This window comes from Nilaparvata lugens, chromosome 1 (assembly GCF_014356525.2).
Source record: "Nilaparvata lugens isolate BPH chromosome 1, ASM1435652v1, whole genome shotgun sequence".
Lineage (NCBI taxonomy): Eukaryota > Metazoa > Arthropoda > Insecta > Hemiptera > Delphacidae > Nilaparvata > Nilaparvata lugens.
Window position 1 is genome coordinate 32,111,112 of NC_052504.1, and position 22,410 is coordinate 32,133,521.

Below are 22,410 nucleotides of genomic sequence, written 5' to 3' on the forward strand. Positions count from 1 at the left end.
AAGACAGAAGAATACTACACAACCTAGAATTTCAGAAAAATAGTACTATAATATAGTATCAGTATACTATAGGTATCAGTATCAGAGAGCTCCTTATTATTGTTTTTTGAAATATTTTTGTTTATTTTAATGCATTGTTTATACGCTTGTGTAATTTAATTTAAAATGCTTGATTTTTTTCAATAAATTTTAATCTCAAGCTAAGGAGATTCTAATATAAAGGGAAACGGGTTGCAAATAATCACCAAACATGAAGTCTCTACTTTTTACAACATAAAGTTGCTTTAACGAGTTATCGGCGAAATATAAGTACTGCATGTGCTGTAGTACCCTCGATATGAAGTCTTAGTTTAACAAATTTATTGATAGCTCGGATCCAGATAATGCTTTTTTCTTGTTACTTTGTATCAACATATGAGATTTTCCAATATAATTCTGCGCAAGAAAAATAATCAAATAACATGGTATTTCCAGACGAATGAGCCATTCCGATTGATTAGAGAATTTACTCTCCTTCTCGATTCTCCCATCGCTAGTAATTGAAAAAATAAAACTGCTAAGAAAATATCATTGTGCACAAAAGCTAGAATTATTTATGTCATTTGTAATACTTACATTAGGTGCTCGATTTTCGTTCCCCACATTTACTTGAGAAAATAGCTGGGTTGTATTATCTGTTTGAGTTATATTATTTTTAACAACATTTGGATCGAATTGTCTGAAACATTGTAAAATTCTAATTATTCTACACTCAGACTTCAGAAATAATTATTCAAGAATTTATTGATTTCGGTTTTCACAAAACACTGACAAGTGAAGAGAAAGCGAAAAGTACTCAAATATTAGATTTTTCTAAAAATGCAGTAGATCAAAAGATCACAAATCTACGACTTGATTAAACAATCGCCAGCTGAATTGATTATTGATTGATAATTTTAAAATTCTAGTTTTCTACATTATTTGATTCTCTAATTTCATAATGTTCAAACAATTTGGTCATAGTATTTGAAGTAAACTTCGATATAGGCTAAACTCAAAGCAACGTATACGAAAACTGCAGCGCCTTAGTCGTCTCGGCTATCCTGGCCGGCATTTCCACTTGGCCAATCATAGATTTTCAAGTCAAGTGATCTAGTGAGTGCTCACCTTGAAGTAAGGTGTTACTATGCCACAGGATTTCTACATTTTCATTGAACAGGCTCCAACAAAAAATAAAGTAAAACATGAAAAGCTTCACGTTTCTAAATAAATGAAAAAAATTATTTTTCAAAAAAATGATAATCTACGTTATGTTGAAGATTTAAAGAAATAGTCAAGGCACACAAGGTTGATATAAAAATGCTTTTGACAAAAAAAAAAAATACATCCAAGTTAACTAAGAAAGAGCAATGAAATGTTTCTGCGTATTGAATGTTCTATTTTCAACTTGTTATCCAGTGAATTGATCTTACTAACAATTTTTCGGCTATGATGTGAGCAACTGGATTTGATTCAACCAATGTGTCCAGTTCGCCGCCTAAAATCTCAATGTTATTATCTTTCAAAAGAAGCACACCTTTTCTACACTCTACAGGACCTTTGACTAACACCTGTAATAAAATGGTAACTAGATTAATTAAACACAAGTAACGTAACTCTAGAATACTAGATTGGAAATAGCACAAATTTCTGTTTTATTCGAACAGTAAATGTATCAATAATTTGATTGAAAATGAACACTTGTGAATTATAATAGGCAACCGTATTTGAGAAGTAAGTAGTCTTGAGCGAATAAGATTGGTGAATTTTATTTGCAAACATGTCAAGTGATTGTCTAAGCAGTCAGAAACGAATTCAGAGAATTCAGGAGATTTCGGTTGCCAGAATAGTGAATACATTATTTTAAATAGCCCTGTACTATTGAACAATATTATTATGCACCACATTTATTCTGAATATACATTTTTACAATTCGTATTACTTACATTCAATAATCTACTGATTTCGAAAAAGTAAGAATATATATTATAATCATTTTTTCAAATGTTTCATTTCAAGTTATTTGTGTTTCATAGTTCTTTGATAAATGAAGGATAAAAACAGCTTTCTTGATTTCTCTGAATGTTAAAACATTAATTAACACACTATTAAATCAATAAGCAATCATAATTTTGATTAATGATTAAACACATTTTGATTTTTTGTAAGCTAGAGCGTTAAAAGCAGAATGTTCAGCTGTTCCCAGTGGAAAGTATGAATCGGAAAGAGGCGTTATGAGAAATAAGCAACTTACAAATTGAAGAATATTAGCGTAAAGCTTATCAAAAACAATAATATATCTGGCTCAAAGCGGACATAAAACTTCAATCTAGTCCTAATCGACAGTAGTTCAATTTATATTCTACAGGTTTACCTATAATAGTACACTATATTTTTCATCCTTAACAATTATTGAAGGAATCCATAAATCACATATATAGTTGAAAACGTTACCTTGAGCCCAGGTTCCATGGACTCATTCAGCTTAGTTAGATAAGAGTATTCAAAGCCTTGAATGGTTTGAACCCCGTCGGTGATTTCCATTTTTAACATACGTTTGGGTTTTGGCATCCAACTGGCTTGCGTCTCAGCTCCAATTTGCTGATCATCCAAACACAGTTTACGCATCTTTTCATACTGACTGTAGGCAGACTCTCCAACGTTGAAAAAATAGTTTATCTGGAAATATATTTGTGAAAAATAATGAAAAAATATTATGTAATTTGAGAATACATACCGGTAGGTCATAAATTAAGAAGAGTCAAAATTAATAGTCATATAAGAAGAGTCAAATACTTGCACTACTGCGATTATTGACAACAGAAAATATCTGAAGGAAAATAGCGTCCAGAACAGAATTTGACAAAGCACGGACAAAGATGAGAAGGAATTTGAATTTCCATGTTTTACAATTCGGATTCCACTTTTCAATTTGAGACAGATTTTTTAAATTGTGCAAACATTTCTTATGAATATGGAAATCAATAATCCAAGTACCCTTTTTGAAAACTTTTATTCACTACATGTTTCGAAATATCAATGCCATTTTAATTTCGGAGTAGCCCTCCTCAACAGAAATTTAATTTATTATGAACTATACTATAGCATTGACATTTCCATTATTCTTGTTTTTAACTGCCAACCAGTGGGAATTAGACTAGTGATGGAGGTTTCGGGAACAAGACCGACTGCTAGCCAATTGTTTCCGCCCTGCCGGAGAGTTGTTACAGGCATTTCTGTGAGAGACATTTTTGTGACGCGTCAGAGTTCAAAATTCAGAGCTCCCATGAAAAACTCAGTATGACGAGGACCTATAATTTTTAGAAAATGTTATCACTGGAGATGATTCTTGGGTGTTCGAATACGACCCATTTCATTGTTCAACAACATGTCCTATAAAGTCTGGGTCCTCGTCACACTGCGATGCTGGAGAGCGCAGCAGCCGCTTCATTTACTGTATACTAGGGAAAATTTGACACATAATTCACATCAAAACTTCAAAGTAATACGTGCAAATCTAGGCAATGTGGCCTTGCAATTTGGATTGAGATCTCCACATCTCTGTGACCCAGACTTGAAAAACGGGCGAAAAAGTACTATGGAATTCTGTAACTATAGACTGCCCAAAATAGATAGAAATGATCATTCATAGTATCATTCATAGTTGGTATAACAGTTTTGGGCTCAGCCTGATGTCTTCTTCCAATCATATTGTACATTATGATTTGTAGATGTTAATAGATAAATAAAAATAACCAAACGCACGAATGACTCTTAATCTAGTAGGATGATTTGGATCATGGATGATATAAACAGCTATTGAGCTATTGCTCGCGACCCATCGGAGACAGAATTGTTGACTTTGGTTTAAAAAAGTAATTCAAACTCTCTTGATGATTCTTTCATAGCCTTCGTGCAATTCTTGATTTTGAAGTAAAAGCTTGGAGTGATAAATAATTGCAAATTCCGACTGGTTACGGCATAGATATTTTCACAACCAATTTAACAAATTCAACCCATTAAAAATTGGTAGTTTACCTGCATAGGATAAGTTCCAGTTAACATAATACTATTTATATCTGACAGATTTGGTGGTAGAGACCCGTGACTGATCATCCTTAGATCCGCTAAAAGCCATTGCTGCAGAGCAAAATTTTGAAGTTCAGAAGTTGAATACTGTAATCATAAATCAGAAGTTTATCAAACTACGATTATAAAACAAAGTAACAAAATCATGATTAAGTTTATAAGTATGATAATTGAGTTTCAAAAAGAAATTAAAAATAACTAAATTATGAGATAAATTTTGGGGGTCTCACTCAGACGGAGTGCTCTGCTCCCAAAATACAATCATAGACATCTATGACAGCTAATCCTTTATCTGCACAGATAATCTCTGTCATATAACTGAAATAGTACAATTAGCTTCTTCATTTAAAATTGCCGTATCAGCTATGTGCATTTGATCTACAGTACTATGCTTCTCTTTTCCACATAATAAAAATAGGATGTTTTATTACCGGTAACTAACTGGAGAGCTGGATAAACAAACATAGCTTTTCATCATACTTGCAAATTCAATAACACTATTCAATGTCAGTTATTATTCTAGTAATTTATAAAATAGTTTAAATAAAATCCTAGTTTGAGGCAACGATTAGGCCTATGCGAAAGTAAAATATTGTGTAAATTGTTGTGCAGAGATGAATGTAGTACTATAGAACCAAAATTATGATACTACTTACATTTTCTTGTTGACTCTTGAACCATTCAATACAGCCGTCCAACCAATCATTCGATGATGGCAAGTGAATATTTTTCGTTGACAAAAATCTTGAAACTACCTCGGATTCGTTGGTCATATTGATTCGACTTGATTTCAAGACAGAGCAGGATTTTTGGATATTTGGTACATTATATAAATCCAAGTAAGATGTTTCAAGGTGCACTTTGCTGCTAAGAATCCCTGAAATTTCAAACAGCATGGTCAATCTATTGATTTTCATGAAATTAGAAATTGAAGGTATGTGTGTTCTGCTAATATTATAACATATTGTAATATACTAATATTTGAAAATCGATAACAAAGAAATACAATAATCAATCCTGAATCGTCTTGACCTCCTCTATTGATATAAGTTATGTACGGTAGGACTCAATGCTGGATTCCGCGGCCCATACACTTAGGTGCAGCCAAAATTCTATACTATTCCATAGAAAAATTAGTTTATGAATTCAGTATCTGTAATTGATAATTTCATAAACTGTCATCTATCTATAAGTTGGGTAAAACTGTATTTGAGAGTCGGCGGAAGTGAGTTGCTGTTGGCGACGACACAACCCTTGTTGGGAGAAGATCCTCGCCTGCAGCTGCCACCCTTGAGTTGGAGGAGTCCTTTGCTGGGGCAGAACACAGGTTTCAGGAGAACAGGTTGTTGCTCAACGTCGGCAAGACACAGAATATCATGTGCACACTGAGAAACCATTTCAATCATTCATTAAATGAACCAGTGAAGTTTCTGGGATTCAACATCAATCCAAAGTTAACATGAAGTGCTCATGTGGATGCTGTATGCAAAAGATTGTCTCGTGTGGTCTACCTGTTGAAAAGATTGAGGTGCTTGCTGATTGAAGAGCATTTGAATATGGCCTACTACTCACTGTTCTATAGCCACATTATCTATGGTATACTGCTGTGGGGACACTCTTCACACTGTGAGAGTATTCTTCTGCTACAGAAAAATACAGTTCGGATATTATCATCCAGCGGTCATTTGGAACACTGTAGGCCACTCTTCGACGGAATTCTTGCAGTTTTTAGTCAGTTCATCTTTGCTTCCCTGGTTGGTATTAGGAATACCAATCTGAAAGGGAATCTGAGGGGGTTGCAGAGAGCCTACTCACTTTGAAATGCTCTCGAAGTCAATGTTCCACAATGAAGGCTAAGTAAGGCTCAGAACTTATCCCAATATTGCTATTAAATGTTTACCTACCTTCATCTGTGCGTCATTTGAGTGACAGTGAATTTAAGAGGAGACTCAAGTCCTGGCTGCGTGCCAGACCATACTACTCCTTAAGTGAATTTTTTCAGGAGTCTATAGGACCTAAAGTGCAAGATAAATTACTTTCAACATGAAGAGGAGAAACCCATTTCTCCCTCCACAGTTTGTAGTGTGGACACAGACGGACATCCTGCGCACAATTGGATGCGCCGTGTCATTTTGCTTCATGTTCTTGTGATGAAAACATCTCTGTAACATACACAAACCAATATACCTGCTGACCAGTACACTACTTGGAACATTGCCAGCAATAGATGGAGGGGAGTGTTGCCGCGTCGCGTTACAAAGCTCTCTCACTCAGACACAAAAGAAGGAGAATGCTGCTAGGTAGTGGGAGTGATTAGTGGAGGATAGAGCATCGGACCTCTCCGTCTTCGAGAAAGAGCCGTGTTAAAAGTAATTTATCTCGCACTTTAGGTACCGTATATAGACAATAGATATATAAAGACAATATAGATCTAATACGCACCACAAAAATTTTCTCAACTTTGTCCACTACTGGCGATGTTACCTTAGCCATAGACAACAATTATATAGAAAAGCAAAAATTCAACTTGTTAGAATTGAAAAAGATTGAAATTGAAAAAATATACAATAATCTTTGAACCAACCTATTCGGAAATAGGCTCATGTAAGAGGAAATAAATTTATGTTCGGGCAAAATACATGAACACTAAATAGAGTCCTTATTGAGTTGAAATTGTTGTATTTATCAATAATAATTCAAGGAATAAAAATTTAAACAATACGCACTGAGCTGTCTAAGAACATAACCTTCAATAAGTATAACCGGTTGCCGCGAATTCGTACTGCCTTTTAGATCACAAAGTGGAAAATGTTAAAAGACAGCTTCAAGGCAACCGCTCAATTAATTCAAAAATTAGCGAGGTATCAGTAATTTCCTTTTCTTCGAGTTTGAGAAGAAATCTATTTACTCGAAAGCGTACCTTTACTTGATGAATAATAGTTGTAAACCGAATGTGTTGAGGTGTGTATGAATAATTCTACACTCAACGTCAGGGTGAAGCTATGTTTGAAATTAAATTCATCAAGCATTTCAAAGAAACTTCAATCAGTACGGTACTGCGTGAATATTCACAAACTAATACAATTCCATTCATTTGAATGGTCTTTTTCCAAGCTCTTCTGCAATCACACCATTTTTCAAAGAACCTGTTGAAAGTCCACTTTTTTATCAAGCAATTGCTTTTTGTAGAAGAGGGAAACATGAGAAACGCCGACAGCGCGCTCGTGGATAAGATTTTGTGAACTCCTCAAGGGAGCACAAAGGCTGAGCAGCTTTAATTATTTAAATGTAAAAATACCTCACTTGCAATTCACTTATTTTAAAAATTATTGGACTGGGAAGGAAATGAAAAATACCTTGAAGTTCAAAAAAGATTAAGTGATATTAGTTGCAATAAAGAATATTATAATACTGAATTTAATAAATCATAATATTCATAAAATTCATTGATTTCCTGGGTGAAGTGGATAGGCTTTAGGCTTTACTATTGAAAGGATTGAGTGAATTATTATTTTTTTATTATTTAGATACTTGTTGATTGACATAAGAATATTGCCAATATTTTCCGTAGAAGGTGATACATGGAATTACATGATTTTATATTTTTGAAAAGATTTTCTATCATGTATTACCATACATTGTTTCAGACATCTCAACCTAAAACAGGTTATCCTGTTTTAATGTTTTTCGTATTTATTCATTGATCCACATGTGACTTTTAATGAATTATAATTATCATGGTAATGATGAAATACCGTATTAAAGCAGTGTATAATAAAAACTATAGGAAAAATAAACTACCAGCAACATTTCATAGCAGTAGTACAAAGATCAGGTCATAGAATTATTGTCTTCATGATAGGCTATACATAATACTACTAACTACACATTGTATGTTAGGATTGTATTATTTATAATATTCCATTTGAATAATTATGAAACATATATGTACTTGTCACTTTCTCTTCAACAGGCAATTGGAATTCTATAGAGAAATAATGTTTATAGTAAACTATCTCACATGAAATCAAACCTGATTCATAAAACTTATATTAACTTACCCACTAAACAAGAGGAGCTTATTTTAATTCTTTCAGAGAGCATGTAGATATTGGGTACTAGTAGTTCTGTGAACAGTAGACCTCACGCAGTATTCTCATCCACAAGTACCTGATTGAAACGAGTCGCATGAGTTGGGAATATTCGGAACTCAAAATATCCTGCCGCTAGCCGGAATTGGAAATATATGGAACTCCGGATATGTTGACAGGCAGAACTCCGAATATCGTGCAGCCCGCCAGAATTCAAAATATCTTGTCAGCTGATGGAAAAATGTCTTTTCAGCTTGTGCTTATGTTGAGCACATTGGAATAGGGCTATAAAAACTGTATGGGGAGACATATGAGAGATGCAAAGGCAGTTTTTAAGTTCACCATTCAATACTGTAATCACTCAACTTAAACTACTATCCTGCCTAGCACACCTGATTGAACCTAGCCTACTCTACCTGGCCTACCCAACCAATCCCACCAAACCTAATCTACCCTATTCATCCTTCTATACCTTACCTACCTACTCAACCCTCTCTCAGTTAATCTACTTAACCTACCCCACCAAAGCCACCCTACAAAAATTATGCCATCCAACCTACTCTACCTAACATACCTTATGCTATCTCACCTACTCCACCTTAACAACCCCACCTCACCTATCCAATCTAACTACCCAACTATACTTGAACCATTCCAACAAACAAACCCCACATAACCCACCCCACTTTACCTATATAATCTCTATTTCTATGATGTGGATCATTCTGGGTTACTAGGTTATTAACAATGCTTAGACCCAGACATCCTGTTCATCTAACCTCTATCTCCACTACTCTATCCTACTAAACTCTACTCTACATAACTCACCCTACTTAACCTACTCTACCTAACCCTGATATGATGCTAATGATAAGTTTAAGAAGTTTTTTGATTGGTATATGTTGGCTGTTGATGCTGCATATCCTCTTAAAAGTATCAAAGTTAGTAACTTAAGCCAAAGCTAGATGATGGATGGTATAATGCTGATTTGATAAAACTCGAAAATAGCTGTAATAGCTATTATGGCTAACTAAAAATTTTAGTAAGACTAACAAATTTAGAGATAAATATGTAATAAGCTGTAGGGAAGAAGAGTATAGAATTGCTATTAAGAATGCAAAAAAGGAATTATTTTAACAACAAAATAGAACACTTATAAAATAAAAATTGAGCTGCATGGAACGTCGTTAAAAGTTTTACAAATGTTAACAATAGAGGTGTTGCTTCACATGATGGTGACAAATGCTTGATTCATTTAATAACTTCTCCAGGCCTATTGTAAACGTCTAGGAAATTAATGAAATGTGGAGATCAGAAATAAACTCAGCTCTTACTACATTATATCAATAAGTTTACTAAACCTCATGTAAAATTTTGTTTCTTTTAGTGCAGATTATCTGTACCAGAAAATAATTAGTCTTAATAATTTATTTAAGTTTTTAGATATAGACTTAGGGTATTAGCTTCAAGGTTTTAAAAATATCTGCCCCTTACATATGTGAAGTTATACGTTTTTTTAATGATTGTTTGGTTTGTAAGGGCATTCTTCCAAGTGCATTGAAAAACATTAAGGTAATACCTGTACGATAAGAAACATTTGAACAATTTTAAAACAATAACAATTATATCTGTGATATTCAAAATATTTGTGGCCATGATACAAGATCAAGATAGGATTTATGTAAATAGCACTACATTAGTATCTGAAAGCAGCTGAATTGTATTTTTTAAAAAAGTTGTTTTTCGTAATTAGTACTGGTAAAAGACAATCCATTCCTGAACGCAAGCATAGCCAAATGAGGAGTGCACTTAATATTTTATTTGTTTCATAGAATTGTAAAATTAAGTGAATAAAGATGATTTGATATTGTAAAACAGGTGTAAAAAATTGTTTAGTTAATAGCTTTTCACTCATTAATGATTGGTGTGCTAGTAATAATCTATCATTGAACCTACAACAACTTCTAACATTATTTTCACTTACAAGAGAACTTCCAATGAACTAGGGAAGGGACTGAACATTTAACATGTTTAGATATCGTTCTTAATCCAAAACTTAATCGGCAGCCACATGTAGAGTTTATTAGTTAAAAAAAAATAGCAAAGGGTCTATACCTGCTGAGAAGGTTGAAGTTCACTGAAGACATTAATGTACTCTTGAATGTGTATTTCTCTGAAATACAATGTCTACTCATCTCTTCATCCATATGCTCATTATTCTCCCGGAATTTAACTTCATAGAATCTTCTCCATCTCTCCAATACTTCATCCATCTGTGACACCAATCTTCCATCTTCATTCACTATTGTTCTTACATTCTTTCCAAACTTTCCTCTCAGGTGTTTTACTGTTTTCCAGAAGGCTCGGCCATTATCCTGTCCATGTTGGTCCTGTAGATCTCTACCAAAATCTTCCCATGCCTGTATCTTTGCCAATTTTACACTTCTTTTAGCATAATTCCGTTTCTCCACATACGTTCTGAAATCTTCCTGCCTCTAAAGCCATGTTTTCGTAACGGGCAGATGACAGAATTCACTTTAAATTAACATTGGTTCTCATGGGAGTGTTCACCCATCGGCAGAAAGTTGAGCAGAAAAAAGAACTGTTCAAATCAGCGACGAACTGTCGTTCATTTTGCCGTTCATTTTAAGGCCTATCAACACAATGCTATTTTGCTTCGATCGATCACTGCTCGTGAACCGTTTTGTCGAAAAAGAACTAATTTCGGGATTCTGTTGACGGGAACAGACAGCTTGGAAATATTTTTCTGCTCTGATCACGTGACACCAGCAGAATAATCTTTCTCTGGATCAGACCCCATGTTCTTTTTAACCTCAATCTTTAATTGTTGGATGGTTTGTTTTGATATTATTTTGCTGTTGGTTGTCAGATTTCGGATTGCTACTATTATACTGTGAAATTAATTTGCAGTAGAAAATTGAGGTATAAAATATTTCTATTGGTTTCTTTATTCTTATAATTTTTACAAGAGAAATTGAAAATTGATTTACTACAGAAAGGCGTGAAATTCGTTATAAATTTGATGCGACAGTTCAAAGTTTTGTACTTTCCAGACCTGCACAACGAATTACCTATTTGAAAAATAGAATATGGTTAAAAATTGTTGATGTGATAGAGGATTCAAGTAAGTAGACCTAAATTTCTCATAATAAAGTAGGCTAGATCTACCGTACATAATTTGATATAATTTTTATAAGTAGCCTACCAGCATGTTTACAATTTTTATTCAGGTAGCCTACTGTAGTAGGCCTTTAATAACCTAGTCTCTAGGTCTAAATAGCTATCTTTTCATTTTTCAACTTTAAGGGCCGGTTCCCGAGCTCGGGATCTATAAGTTCTGGACTTACAGAGTCCAGGACTGAAATAAGCTCTCGGTTCTAAATTGACTTTCTGAGTCACGATTTTATCTTCTAAACTCCGGAGTCTATCAAGTTCTCGACTTATTTGAGTCCAGGACTTTAACGCATTAAACGTGAGGGAAATCCACAATATTTTGCTGTTGTATTGTTGGCATTATAGCAAAACAGAAACAGCTGATTACAGCGGGACAATTCAAATGAGCAAGCTCTCCAAACTATATTCCTATATTGTAAAAATACGTTTCGATTTCTTTGTAGGCTTATTCAAAGCAAAACCTTTGAAAGGTAAATGAATAAACATTTCATTTTACATTATGCTATTATTGATCATTGATCCTAACCAGTAATTTTGGAATAAACATTTCATTAGCCTATTGAGTTTAAAAACGTATTTGTTTTGAAAAAAAACTGCAGTAATAATTTATTATTGTTATTATTATTATTAATATGTTGAATAATATGACATTGAATAATAACATTCAGATTGAAATATAAATTCCAAGGCAATCCTTGTATTATTTTGCTTGAACATTTTTAGGTTATGTTACAGTTGTAAAATGAGGTTAGTTTCTTACGCATATTTCTGATACAATTTTATTCCAAAATAAACTTGCAAACTATAAATTATGAATTTAGATGGACTAATCCAAATAATTTAGGTATTCCATGATATCTATCTGGCTTTTTATCTACTCCAAAACAATAACTGAATTGTGTTTGCTCAGTTAAGTCTAGAACTTGAATTAAAACCCTAACTCAATCAAGGGTTTAAAATCACGCTGTTCTAAAAGTCCTGGACTTGACGATTTTTGATAAATCCTTGACTCAGAAAGAGGTGAGAATCTAATTCAAGTCCTGGACTTATAAGCCCTTCACTCAGAAAGCGAAATTATAAACTCCAGGGTCTAACATGATCTCTAAACTCCAGTCTATTTAAGTCCTCAACTACCTTAACGCTCTGACTCGGAAAGCCAATTTTCCGACTCTAGAGTTTAAAGCCAGTTAAAGTCTAGAACTAAGCTAAATCCCGAGCTCGGAAACCGGCCCTAAATCTGTAATAGATTCTTACCCCAAAAATCCCACGAATTTCCTTGTGCATTTATAGATCGGTTCAGGCATATGTTTAGATTCCTGGGCATTGTTCGTTCTAAATGGCTCCTTGCAAACAGAAAAACTTTCAGGAGTGACTTTCTGAAGCCACTGCTTCCTGAAGTAACTGTAAAAAGAGAAAATACAGCATTGTGAATAGAAAGAATCTTCTCAGATCGATGACATAGTATTGTATCATTCAGTCCAGTGTAGAGAAAAATAATGTTATCCTTATCAAACTAGAGCCAGGGGTGCACAACCCGCGGGCCGCATTTTTGCGGCCTTCAGCCCTGTATGCAATGTTTCTTTCAAAAGTCTCAATGATATTGCAAACAAAAAATTCGTTCGTTTCTTGAATTAGCCTACTTTGTTGAGTTGACCATCTCATTTTTCTTGAATAGAATTAATTTTTGTCTTTATATCTTGTAGTGATGAGAAGGTCAACGTAACACTTCTCCAACCGTTTCCAGTCAACTTGAATATTAATTTATTTTAGACATAGCACCCTTACAATTCTCTAGGTTTGAATAATTTGAAATTATTGGATAACTTCTCATTAGGTAGCTATTGAGGTAGGGACAGATAATTTACCATACAGTTTGGTAGGTTATGAACCTTGCGACCCGCCACTATTCAGTCGAAAATTACAAGCGGTCCAATCTACTAAAAGATTGAGCACTCCTGAACTACACCAAGAATGTGTGAGAGTTTCTATTACGAGGAATGTGTGAGAGTTTCTATTACGAGGAAAGTGTCAAATTTGAAAAATAAGAACAAAAAAAAATAAGAAGAGTAGCATCAATATTCTTATCCATTACTGAATAATTTATTTGTAAGAACATATTTACCTGAGGTAAGAGGATTCATTAGATTGATTACTTGCCTCATCAAACAGTGTAGTGTCATTCTCTACAGCAGGATTGACAGTTTCACTTTCTGCAATGGTTGTTGCATCACCGACTCTCTCACTGTGGCTTGTGTCCTGAAAAATAGTTTACAGTTGTAGGCTATATGTATTAATATGATTTTAAAATAGAGTAGGCTTATTGTATTGTAGAAAGAGTCATCCATCCATAGATGAACAGTTTTATAATCAGTGATTATTTTTCATAAAACTATAGAACAATTGAATTCACTGTCAGATACTGGTTAATGATGGTCTTCAACAGAGCAGAATGATTGCAATAGAAAGAAAATGTTCATTTTATACAAAAAATCTGAACAACCCAGAGCTTTTCTTGGAAAGCAGTCTCCTTATCTATGGTTGTAGATAGGACAAGAAAAGTAAAATGTTCTATTCCTAGTTTTATTATCTATTTGCGATGAGAAGATAGACAATATTAAGAAATTGCGTATCATCATAAATTTAAGTGACTCTTCAAGAGGATATCAGTAGCCTATCCTACAATTTAATCATAATCAAATAAACTTTATTTGTACAAAGTCAATAATAACGCAATTTTTTTCAAGGGTTAGTTACTGTTTAGTTTGAGTTGAACCAGTTTTTCCTGAGTTAGGTATTTCTCAGAATTTGAGTGAGAATATCAGAGCTGAAGCAATTGCTACTTGTAGATGAAACTGCTCAAATGCTTCATTAGCTGATATTACTACAGGTATATATTTTAACTATAGTAGGGACAATTTATCAACTGAGCAGCAAATAAGCCTACGTCTATTGAAGTTTAAAACAATTAATCTTTGTAAACTATAACTAGCTTGAAAAATGTAATTGCTAAAAAGGTGCAATAACTGGCTTTAATCACTGATTTACTGCATATTGAAAGGCAAAGCATTTAAAAGGAAATTGAATTACAGGTAGTTCATTTTTTTATAAATTAAATTTTATGAATTGTAACTTTAAATCCATATTTACATTGTATATTAGCCTTGTTGGCAGGCAAGGTCAGTATCACATTAAAAATACTCTTCAATGTTTGTTTCCTTTAGGAACTGCTTGTTAATAATCACTTTTGAACAATAAATTAAATTACGACATAGCAGTCAGGTATTATAAATAAAAGCTATTAGCTTTTACTCACATTTGTGAGTCCGAAAGTGCTCCACAAATGTGAGTAGAAGCAAATAGCTTTTATTTATAAATACCTGACTGCTATGTCGTAATTAATTTGTTCAAAAGTGACATTGAAAATATTTATGGATAATTCAGTTTCAACTTTTTCCACTCATCCAATGAGACTATATCTGGCTTTCTTTATAGTGTTTCTAGATAAATGGAAATACACTAATTAGACCACCAGATGAGCAAACTGATAATAAACTTTGTTGGTGGATGTCACAAAAATATTTTGGTATCGGTAATATTAATATGAATTAAGTTACTTACCGGTACCTAAATCTTACTCTACACAATTTTCTGTGATGATTAATACAACATAAAATGAACTTGTATATTAAAGCTATAAGAGATCTATCTATTTGATATAAAATTGAGGCAGTCATATAACTATTAATAATAAGGTAGGTAGTCTAAGTGTAAGATAGGTTCTTCTAAGAAAATTGCTATGTATGTAAACATATTGTCAATCTTCTCAACTTTAGTTCAAGCAACTAGCACAAAATGAACATAAACTATTACAAATAATTTACTGCAACAAAATAGGCTAGGCAAAATCAACAAAAACACTGAGTCAATTACTTCATTCTATCTAGAATCTAACCTAATCTGATTATATACAATGTTTGTAAAAAAAATGGTAAACAAGCATGAAGATTATAGATCTATTAAAATAAATCAAGTACAAATAATATTTATTCATATAAATTTGGTATTTTGGACATAGTTATTTTAATAACCTTCCTTGGCACTTTGCAGTTAGAGTGGTAGCAAAATTTACTATATAGGTAATGCATTTGATAAATTGAAAATTTAAATTTATATGTACCTCGTAGATTAACCTTCTTGGCATCAGCATTTTAGTTGAATTTGGTAAATTAAATATGATTGGATCAGCATTTATTTCAACATTTTTCACCCATCTCCAAGATGAGACTACATCAGACTTGCTTCATAATGTTCCTAGATAAATGAAATAACAATAGTTAGACCACCAGATAAATAAAATAAAATTTTAGCAAAATGCTGCTAGAATCTTTTGAAGGATATAAAATTTATTTTGGTATGAACTAACCTACTTTCTGTTACTTAAATAATACTTTAATAACGCTATTTTCTGTGTTGATTAAAACAACATAAAAGGTAGGCCTACATGAGATTTAACTATTTCTAAAATTAAGGCGTCAATTACCTAGGTAGGTAGGTATAATAAGGTCAGTGTGGGGTAAGCTATTGTTATGAAAGCAATTCATTGTCAATCCTAACAAATTTATCTCAAGCAACTAAAACAAGAAAAACATAGCAAAGATGGATTATCACAAATAAATTAATGCAACAAAGTAGTCAATAATATTAGGTACTTTATTTTATCTAGAATCTAGCCTATTCTATTACTGATTAATATACAATCAAGTTTGTACAAAAATGTTAATCAAACATGAAGGTTACAGGCTAGATTCATCAAAAGCTTCTTGTTATAACATATGTTTTCAAATTATTTAAAATCAATCAAGTAAAAAAAATATTTATTGTTTATTAATATAAATTTGGTGTTTTGAACAACCTACCCAATTCATAACCTACAATTTGAAAACTCTCAAAGTTGAATACGTTTTTGATACATTTGAATTGTCATGCACATAACGTTACACATTTACAATTATAAATTATTGATAATTTTTTAATAGATAAATTAGCCAACACAGAATTCAGCTCACTAGCAAACAAACTCCTGTTTTATAATATAATAACATTTCTTATAATTTGACAAGCTATTCACAACAAACAACATGGAAAGATGGAAAGGACCGATCAAAAACAGTGCTGTCAATCCTAAAAACGAATTTTAAGGACGTTTTAAAATCTATATTAAGAAGTGAAAATCGAACTATTCGATATATCGATAAAAAATGACCCACTCTGTCACTGACCGCATTTGTCGTTAGCCCACTTTGTCGTTGGTGTAAAATGTTTATCGACTCAGTTTGTCGTCGACCCACTTCCCGGACATTTAACATTGATATTTTGGGTTCCAGATATTTCCAATTCCGCGGTCCCATCACAACTTTACCAGAAAGCGAAATGGATATACGATTACTTCAACTGTAGCAACTGTGAATATAATTTATATTATATATGACCAGAATTGTGAATATAATTAGAATGTATTGAGAAAATTGTAATAATGGAGCACAATTGGAGATTTTTGCTTAGACAAACTGTGAAATGAAATATTCTAGCAAATAATGCTCTTCTTTCTCTTTTACTAGAGAGAGCTTGATAATATCCATAATTATCCATTATTGATAATTATATAGTATATCATAATATTAAAGTGTATAACAACACTTTTCATGCATTTGTGTTTCTTTTTATGTATTTGTAATAAATCATAATCAATAATGATGGCAGATAACTCAACTTTAATCTGAATTTCTGACTTTTGAAATAGCGACCTTGTCGTGCAAAGAAAAACGCTTTTTTCACAGTCGACCGCGGATTTTCATCCATCTTGAAATTTTGAGCCCGACCCAGTCGACGTCGGAAGTTTTCGCATAAACGAAAACGCTCCTTTCTCCTATAACCAATAAATCCAGCGTGTTGTTGTTTGCGTGAGTTGTTCCAGCGTGAGTTGTTTAGAGAAAGTGCTATTAGAGTTAAAATTATCTATGGATACCTAGTTCTCGTTTTCAAGTTGATTCAATGGCTGCTGACTCTAAAGGTACTGTGTTCACTTTGCCGGCTTCAGTTATAGAAAATGAAATTGTTCACAATATTGATGGACGTATCACTGCTGCAATTGCACCTACTGAAAGAATCTGGGGAGATGATTCAAAGTTAGAAATTCAGAAAAAAGTTTTCAACTGTAAGAGTAAATTCCACATGGGGCTGCAGTTGCAGATCAATCACCTGCCGAGAAATGTGACAGAAAGTGAAATTCTAGAACTGCTACAAGACTTTCCTGTGAAAAATGTTAAACTTATTAAGGGTGAATCAACCTCCAGTATGGCAATAGTGATTTTTGAACATTTTGAAATTTTGGAAGATTGGGACTGTAAACGGGTTTTTCTTCTAAGGGGTCAAAACATATCAGTAGAACCAAGTTTAAGTAAACATGTTTTATGTGTTGCCAGATTACCACTTGATTTATCAGAAAAACAGTTTACATTACTAACCAGTGCTTATGGTGACATTAAATGGCATTTTTTGATGATTGATGAAAAAACTGGTAAAAGTAAAGGATATGGTTTTGTAGAGTATGTGACTGAAGAAAGTGCTCTTCAAGCAAAGCAAATGCTTGAAAATAAAATATTTGGCACTTTAACATTAGATTGTGATTGGCTGGATTCTAAACTTGTGAAGTTTGAATCTCTACACTCAAAGTGCCTTTATGTAGACTGTTTACCTAAAAACTTTCGAAATTTGAGCGAATTCAGAAAAATATTTTCGACTGCTGTCAGTCCTTCTTATTGTCAGATTGGTTTGAAAAATTTAATTTCTGAAGGTTGGGGTTTGGTGGAGTTTAGTAACTCGGAAGATGCAGAGGTTGCCCATTCAACACTGAATGGTTATAATTTAAGAAATCAGAAAATTCGAATAAGCTTTTGCATACCTGGTGCTCATGCTATTAACCTCTACAATGAACTATTGAGAAAAACTGAATCAAAAGTAAAGACTGATCAATTATTACCAAATCCATCAATTCATGTGACTAATCAATTGTTTCAAAATGTATACAAAGATGCACTGTACCAAGAAAGTGAAGTTTTTGCAACAAATCTTCTTAAACCTCTTATAGATCAAAATCGGGCTCCTAAAAGAATAATTGAGATGTCTTCTAATCAGAGTTCAGGACAAGAAGCAGCAAACAGTATTAACGGATTGAATGATCAAGATACCAAAAATGGTAAAGTATTCTATTTTTCTAATACATCAACTACTTTAAAACGTGATGTAAACAGATTTAAAGGATTGGATTTGTTCCAAACAAGACCTATAGGCCTAGTAGATAGAGAAATTCACTTGTCTAATAAATCAGCTGGAATGCAATGTGCCACTCCAAAAATCAATATTGGAATTGCAGAGTCTACAGCTCAATGTACAACTTTGAATGAAAAAATATTCTCTCAGCATCCACCTCCCTCAGCTCAATGTACAACTTTGAATGAAAACATATTCTCTCAGCATCCACCTCCTTCAGCTCAATGTACAACTTTGAATGAAAACATATTCTCTCAGCATCCACCTCCCTCAGCTCAATGTACAACTTTGAATGAAAACATATTCTCCCAGCCTCCAACTCCACTACCATTTCCTCAAAATAGTATGAAGACAGGAGCTGAAAACAGCAACTCATTAGCAGCATGTCATTCAAGAATGAGAGCAAGCCTGAGTCCAATGGTGCCTGTAAATTTGCTGACACCACCACCAGATGAAATATTTTGTAGGGCAGGATCGCTGTCTGGAAGTTTGCACCATAATCCACCTCCATTCTCAATCCCTCTATCATCAGTTCCAGTTATGCATCCCTCTCAAAACCTAGATCAGCGTTTCAACATGCCTCCCCTATTATGCTTTCCTCCTCCTTGGGCTCCCCCTACACCTCCTCCACTTCCAGGCATCCTACCCTTTTATCAACCACAGCCTCTCTTCCCTTATTGTGGTGCTCCAGGTATATTTTCGCCACAGTCACAAGCAACTAACGTCACCATTCCACCACCCATCAATTCGAATCATATGCCTTCTATTGGTGAAAAACGTAAATTTATGCCTGATGCAGAGCTATATCCTAACGATGAATATGTAGGCCAGCTCTCTCAAAACAATAATGGTAACTATGCAGACTCTATTAAACATAGCAAAACTTGAATAAGACTAGAGGCGCCCATCCATGATCAAACAAAGTAGGGCTACTCCTTTTCAACTTTATTTTATTTAAGAAAAAAACTTAATGGTTGATTTTTATATATAGTTTTTAAAAGCTAATATTATTATTCAAAAGCTGGTTTTGTTTTGTAATGGGTTTAAAGACTTGTGTCTTGAAGTTTGAGTAAAAATTTCGTTAAACACAAGAATTTAGTTGTGAATAGTTGTTTTGGACAAATATCATGAGTGAAGTGGATTATGCTAATTATGAATATAACTTTATAGAATAACTAATGATTTATCTGTATTATTACTGTTATATTAAGTAGTATTATATCTATTCTGTTCACTCACTTAAAATGACATTGTGTAAAAATGAAATGAGTTTTAAAAGTCGAAACATTTTGTGAGAGATGAAATAAGTTGAAAATAGGATAGTCTACTTTGATTTTTATTTTTATGTATACTTCCATCCCAATATTAGGCCTACCTACTGTAGAAATTTTAATATTTTATCTCTTTTTCCACCTTTTGAAAAAACACTTTTTAGAATAAAATTATCAAAGAAACATTAAAAAATACAATTAATTTTGGTAACTTAATATGAAAATAAAAACAACCTATTCAAAATCATCACATGTTTAACAATCAGCCCATGAATTTGAACCCCCCTTATTTTACAATTTTATAATTTGGTTAAAAGTTGGAATGCCTGCCTCTGCAGACATGACATTTTTTTATACTTCCATGTTGAGATTTTGAGTTTTAATAGATATGAAATAATATTCTTCTTTGATTATCAACAGGCTAGTAAAAAACATTGTACTGGTGGTACTTCTAGAGTATTTCGATTTGGATACTATCAAGTTATTGAAAATTTAAGTAATTTTCTGAGAATGGAATAATTTTCTAAAATTGGAATTTTAAGAAAATTAATCTTCAAGTTATTCAATCAACATTCAACAATACCATGAGGAATTTATCTTTGAAATTTCATGAATCTCACCAAATTTGAAATGATTTGTTTGAAAAATTCTATCTTCAGCCTAAAAGAGCAGAGATTTTGGTTAGAACAATTTCCCATCAAATGTAGAATAATTTTGATATGAAAATAATTAATCAAAATACTCTTTTTTAAATGTTTTTATTATTATTATTATTATTATTAGCCGTCAAGCTCCCAGATGGAAGACGCTGAGCAAAATTTGGTTCATTTTTTTTTTGTTTTTCTTGTTCTTTTTATCAATCCACCAGTTTTTCATTTTCAGTGAGAACTCCGCTTTCCTTGCTTCACTCCATTTTGTTCCCACTCTTGGCACAGTCATCTCTGGTTTAACTTCCCATTTTTCAACCTTTTCTCTGAAACTGTTCCTGTTGTATATTTCATCATTGTTAATGTTAGCAAGTATTAAGTCCTTCTTGACGTTTTTCATCCATGCACCTCCATTACTAAGGGTTGCTACATATGTTACTATTCTTTTTGTAAGTCTGTGATCTGGAAGCCTCATTATGTGACCATAAAATTTAAGGCGCCTTTTCCTGATGTCTGCTTCTATGTTAGAGTATTCTTCAACTTTGGCTGTTTTCTGTAGTCTATAACCATCTTCGGTCTTTCTTGGTCCAAGTATTTTTCTAATTATCTTCCTTTCTTCTTTTTTCAAATTTTCAGTATCTGTTTTTCTGCTAAGTGTTAGGGTCTCGCTGGCATACAACATTGTTGGCTTGATTACTGCGTTATAATGTTTGATTTTGGTATTGATAGACATACATCTCTTATTATAAATATATTGCACTAGCCCTAGGCCTTTACGAGCTTTCTGTATCCTTTCATTTTGTGCATGTTTTTCTGATATAATTTCCCCAAGATATTTAAAGTATGGTACCTTCTTAATTGTTCCATATTTTGTTTGTAATTTAGTAACTTCTATATTTGATGTTGTGAAAACAGTTTTTTCAAATGATATTTGTAAGCCTACTTGTTCAGCACATTCTTTTAAAATTTCTATTTGTTTTATTGCACTTTCCAATGAATCTGACATTATAGCAAGGTCGTCTGCAAAAGCTAAGTATGGAATTTGAAGATTATTTTTCTTGGTTCCCAGCGAGATTGGCTTCCAGTGGTTCACCTCCTTCAGTTTCTTTTCCCATTCTTCCATTACTCTATCAAGAACTATGTTGAAGAGCAGTGGTGATAATCCATCACCTTGCCTAACACCAGTCTTTATCTCAAAAGGCTTCGAAAGTTCTCCCATAAATTTTATTTTTGATGTTGTGTTTGTCAATGTTTGTTCTATGATTTTTCGAGTTTTCTGATCCAGGCCTTTCTCTTCAAGAATTTTAAATAGTGTTGGTCTGTGGATTGAATCGTAGGCTTTCTTAAAATCAACAAATACGTATATTGTGGCTTTACTTCGTAATTTTCTTATCTGTGATATTAATTTCAAGTTCAATATTTGTTCTGGACATGAACGATTTGGTCTAAATCCAGCTTGGAAATCTGAAATTTTGGGTTCTAGTTGTTTCTGGGTTCTTTCAAGAAGACAAGCTGATAATATTTTATAGGCGACAGCAAGAAGAGAAATACCCCTATAGTTATTCACATCGGTCTTATCTCCTTTTTTATGCAATGGGTGTATTAGAGCACATTTCCAATCTTCAGGATTTCCTCTGTGATCCATACATTCTGGATAATTGAAACTAGCTCTTTTCTCGAATTATACCCTAGGTTTTTTAAAAATTCTGCTACAATCCCATCTTCTCCAGACGCCTTGTTATTTTTTAGTTTACCTATGTGTTTGATGAT

At 33.1% G+C, this 22,410-nt stretch overlaps 1 protein-coding gene across 5 annotated transcripts; it reads right to left on the minus strand.

Moving 5' to 3' along the window:
* Window positions 1-552: 552 nt before the first annotated feature.
* LOC111043940 (recQ-mediated genome instability protein 1) lies at window positions 553-16,577 on the minus strand. 5 transcript variants are annotated; one of them, XM_039425881.1, is made up of 9 exons: window positions 16,310-16,577; window positions 15,571-15,704; window positions 13,551-13,649; window positions 12,648-12,794; window positions 4,764-4,984; window positions 4,057-4,194; window positions 2,473-2,697; window positions 1,456-1,589; window positions 553-718 (listed from the first exon to the last, which is right to left on the minus strand). In XM_039425881.1, the coding sequence occupies exons 4-9, from the start codon at window positions 12,715-12,717 to the stop codon at window positions 568-570; spliced, it is 939 nt and encodes a 312-aa protein (XP_039281815.1). In that variant the 5' UTR covers window positions 12,718-12,794; window positions 13,551-13,649; window positions 15,571-15,704; window positions 16,310-16,577; the 3' UTR covers window positions 553-567. The 5 variants fall into 5 exon arrangements, with proteins under 5 accessions (XP_039281815.1, XP_039281837.1, XP_039281824.1 ...); XM_039425903.1 differs by lacking the exon at window positions 12,648-12,794 and having other exon boundaries at window positions 16,310-16,556; XM_039425890.1 differs by lacking the exon at window positions 15,571-15,704 and having other exon boundaries at window positions 16,310-16,520.
* Between the last annotated feature and the right edge of the window lie 5,833 nt (window positions 16,578-22,410).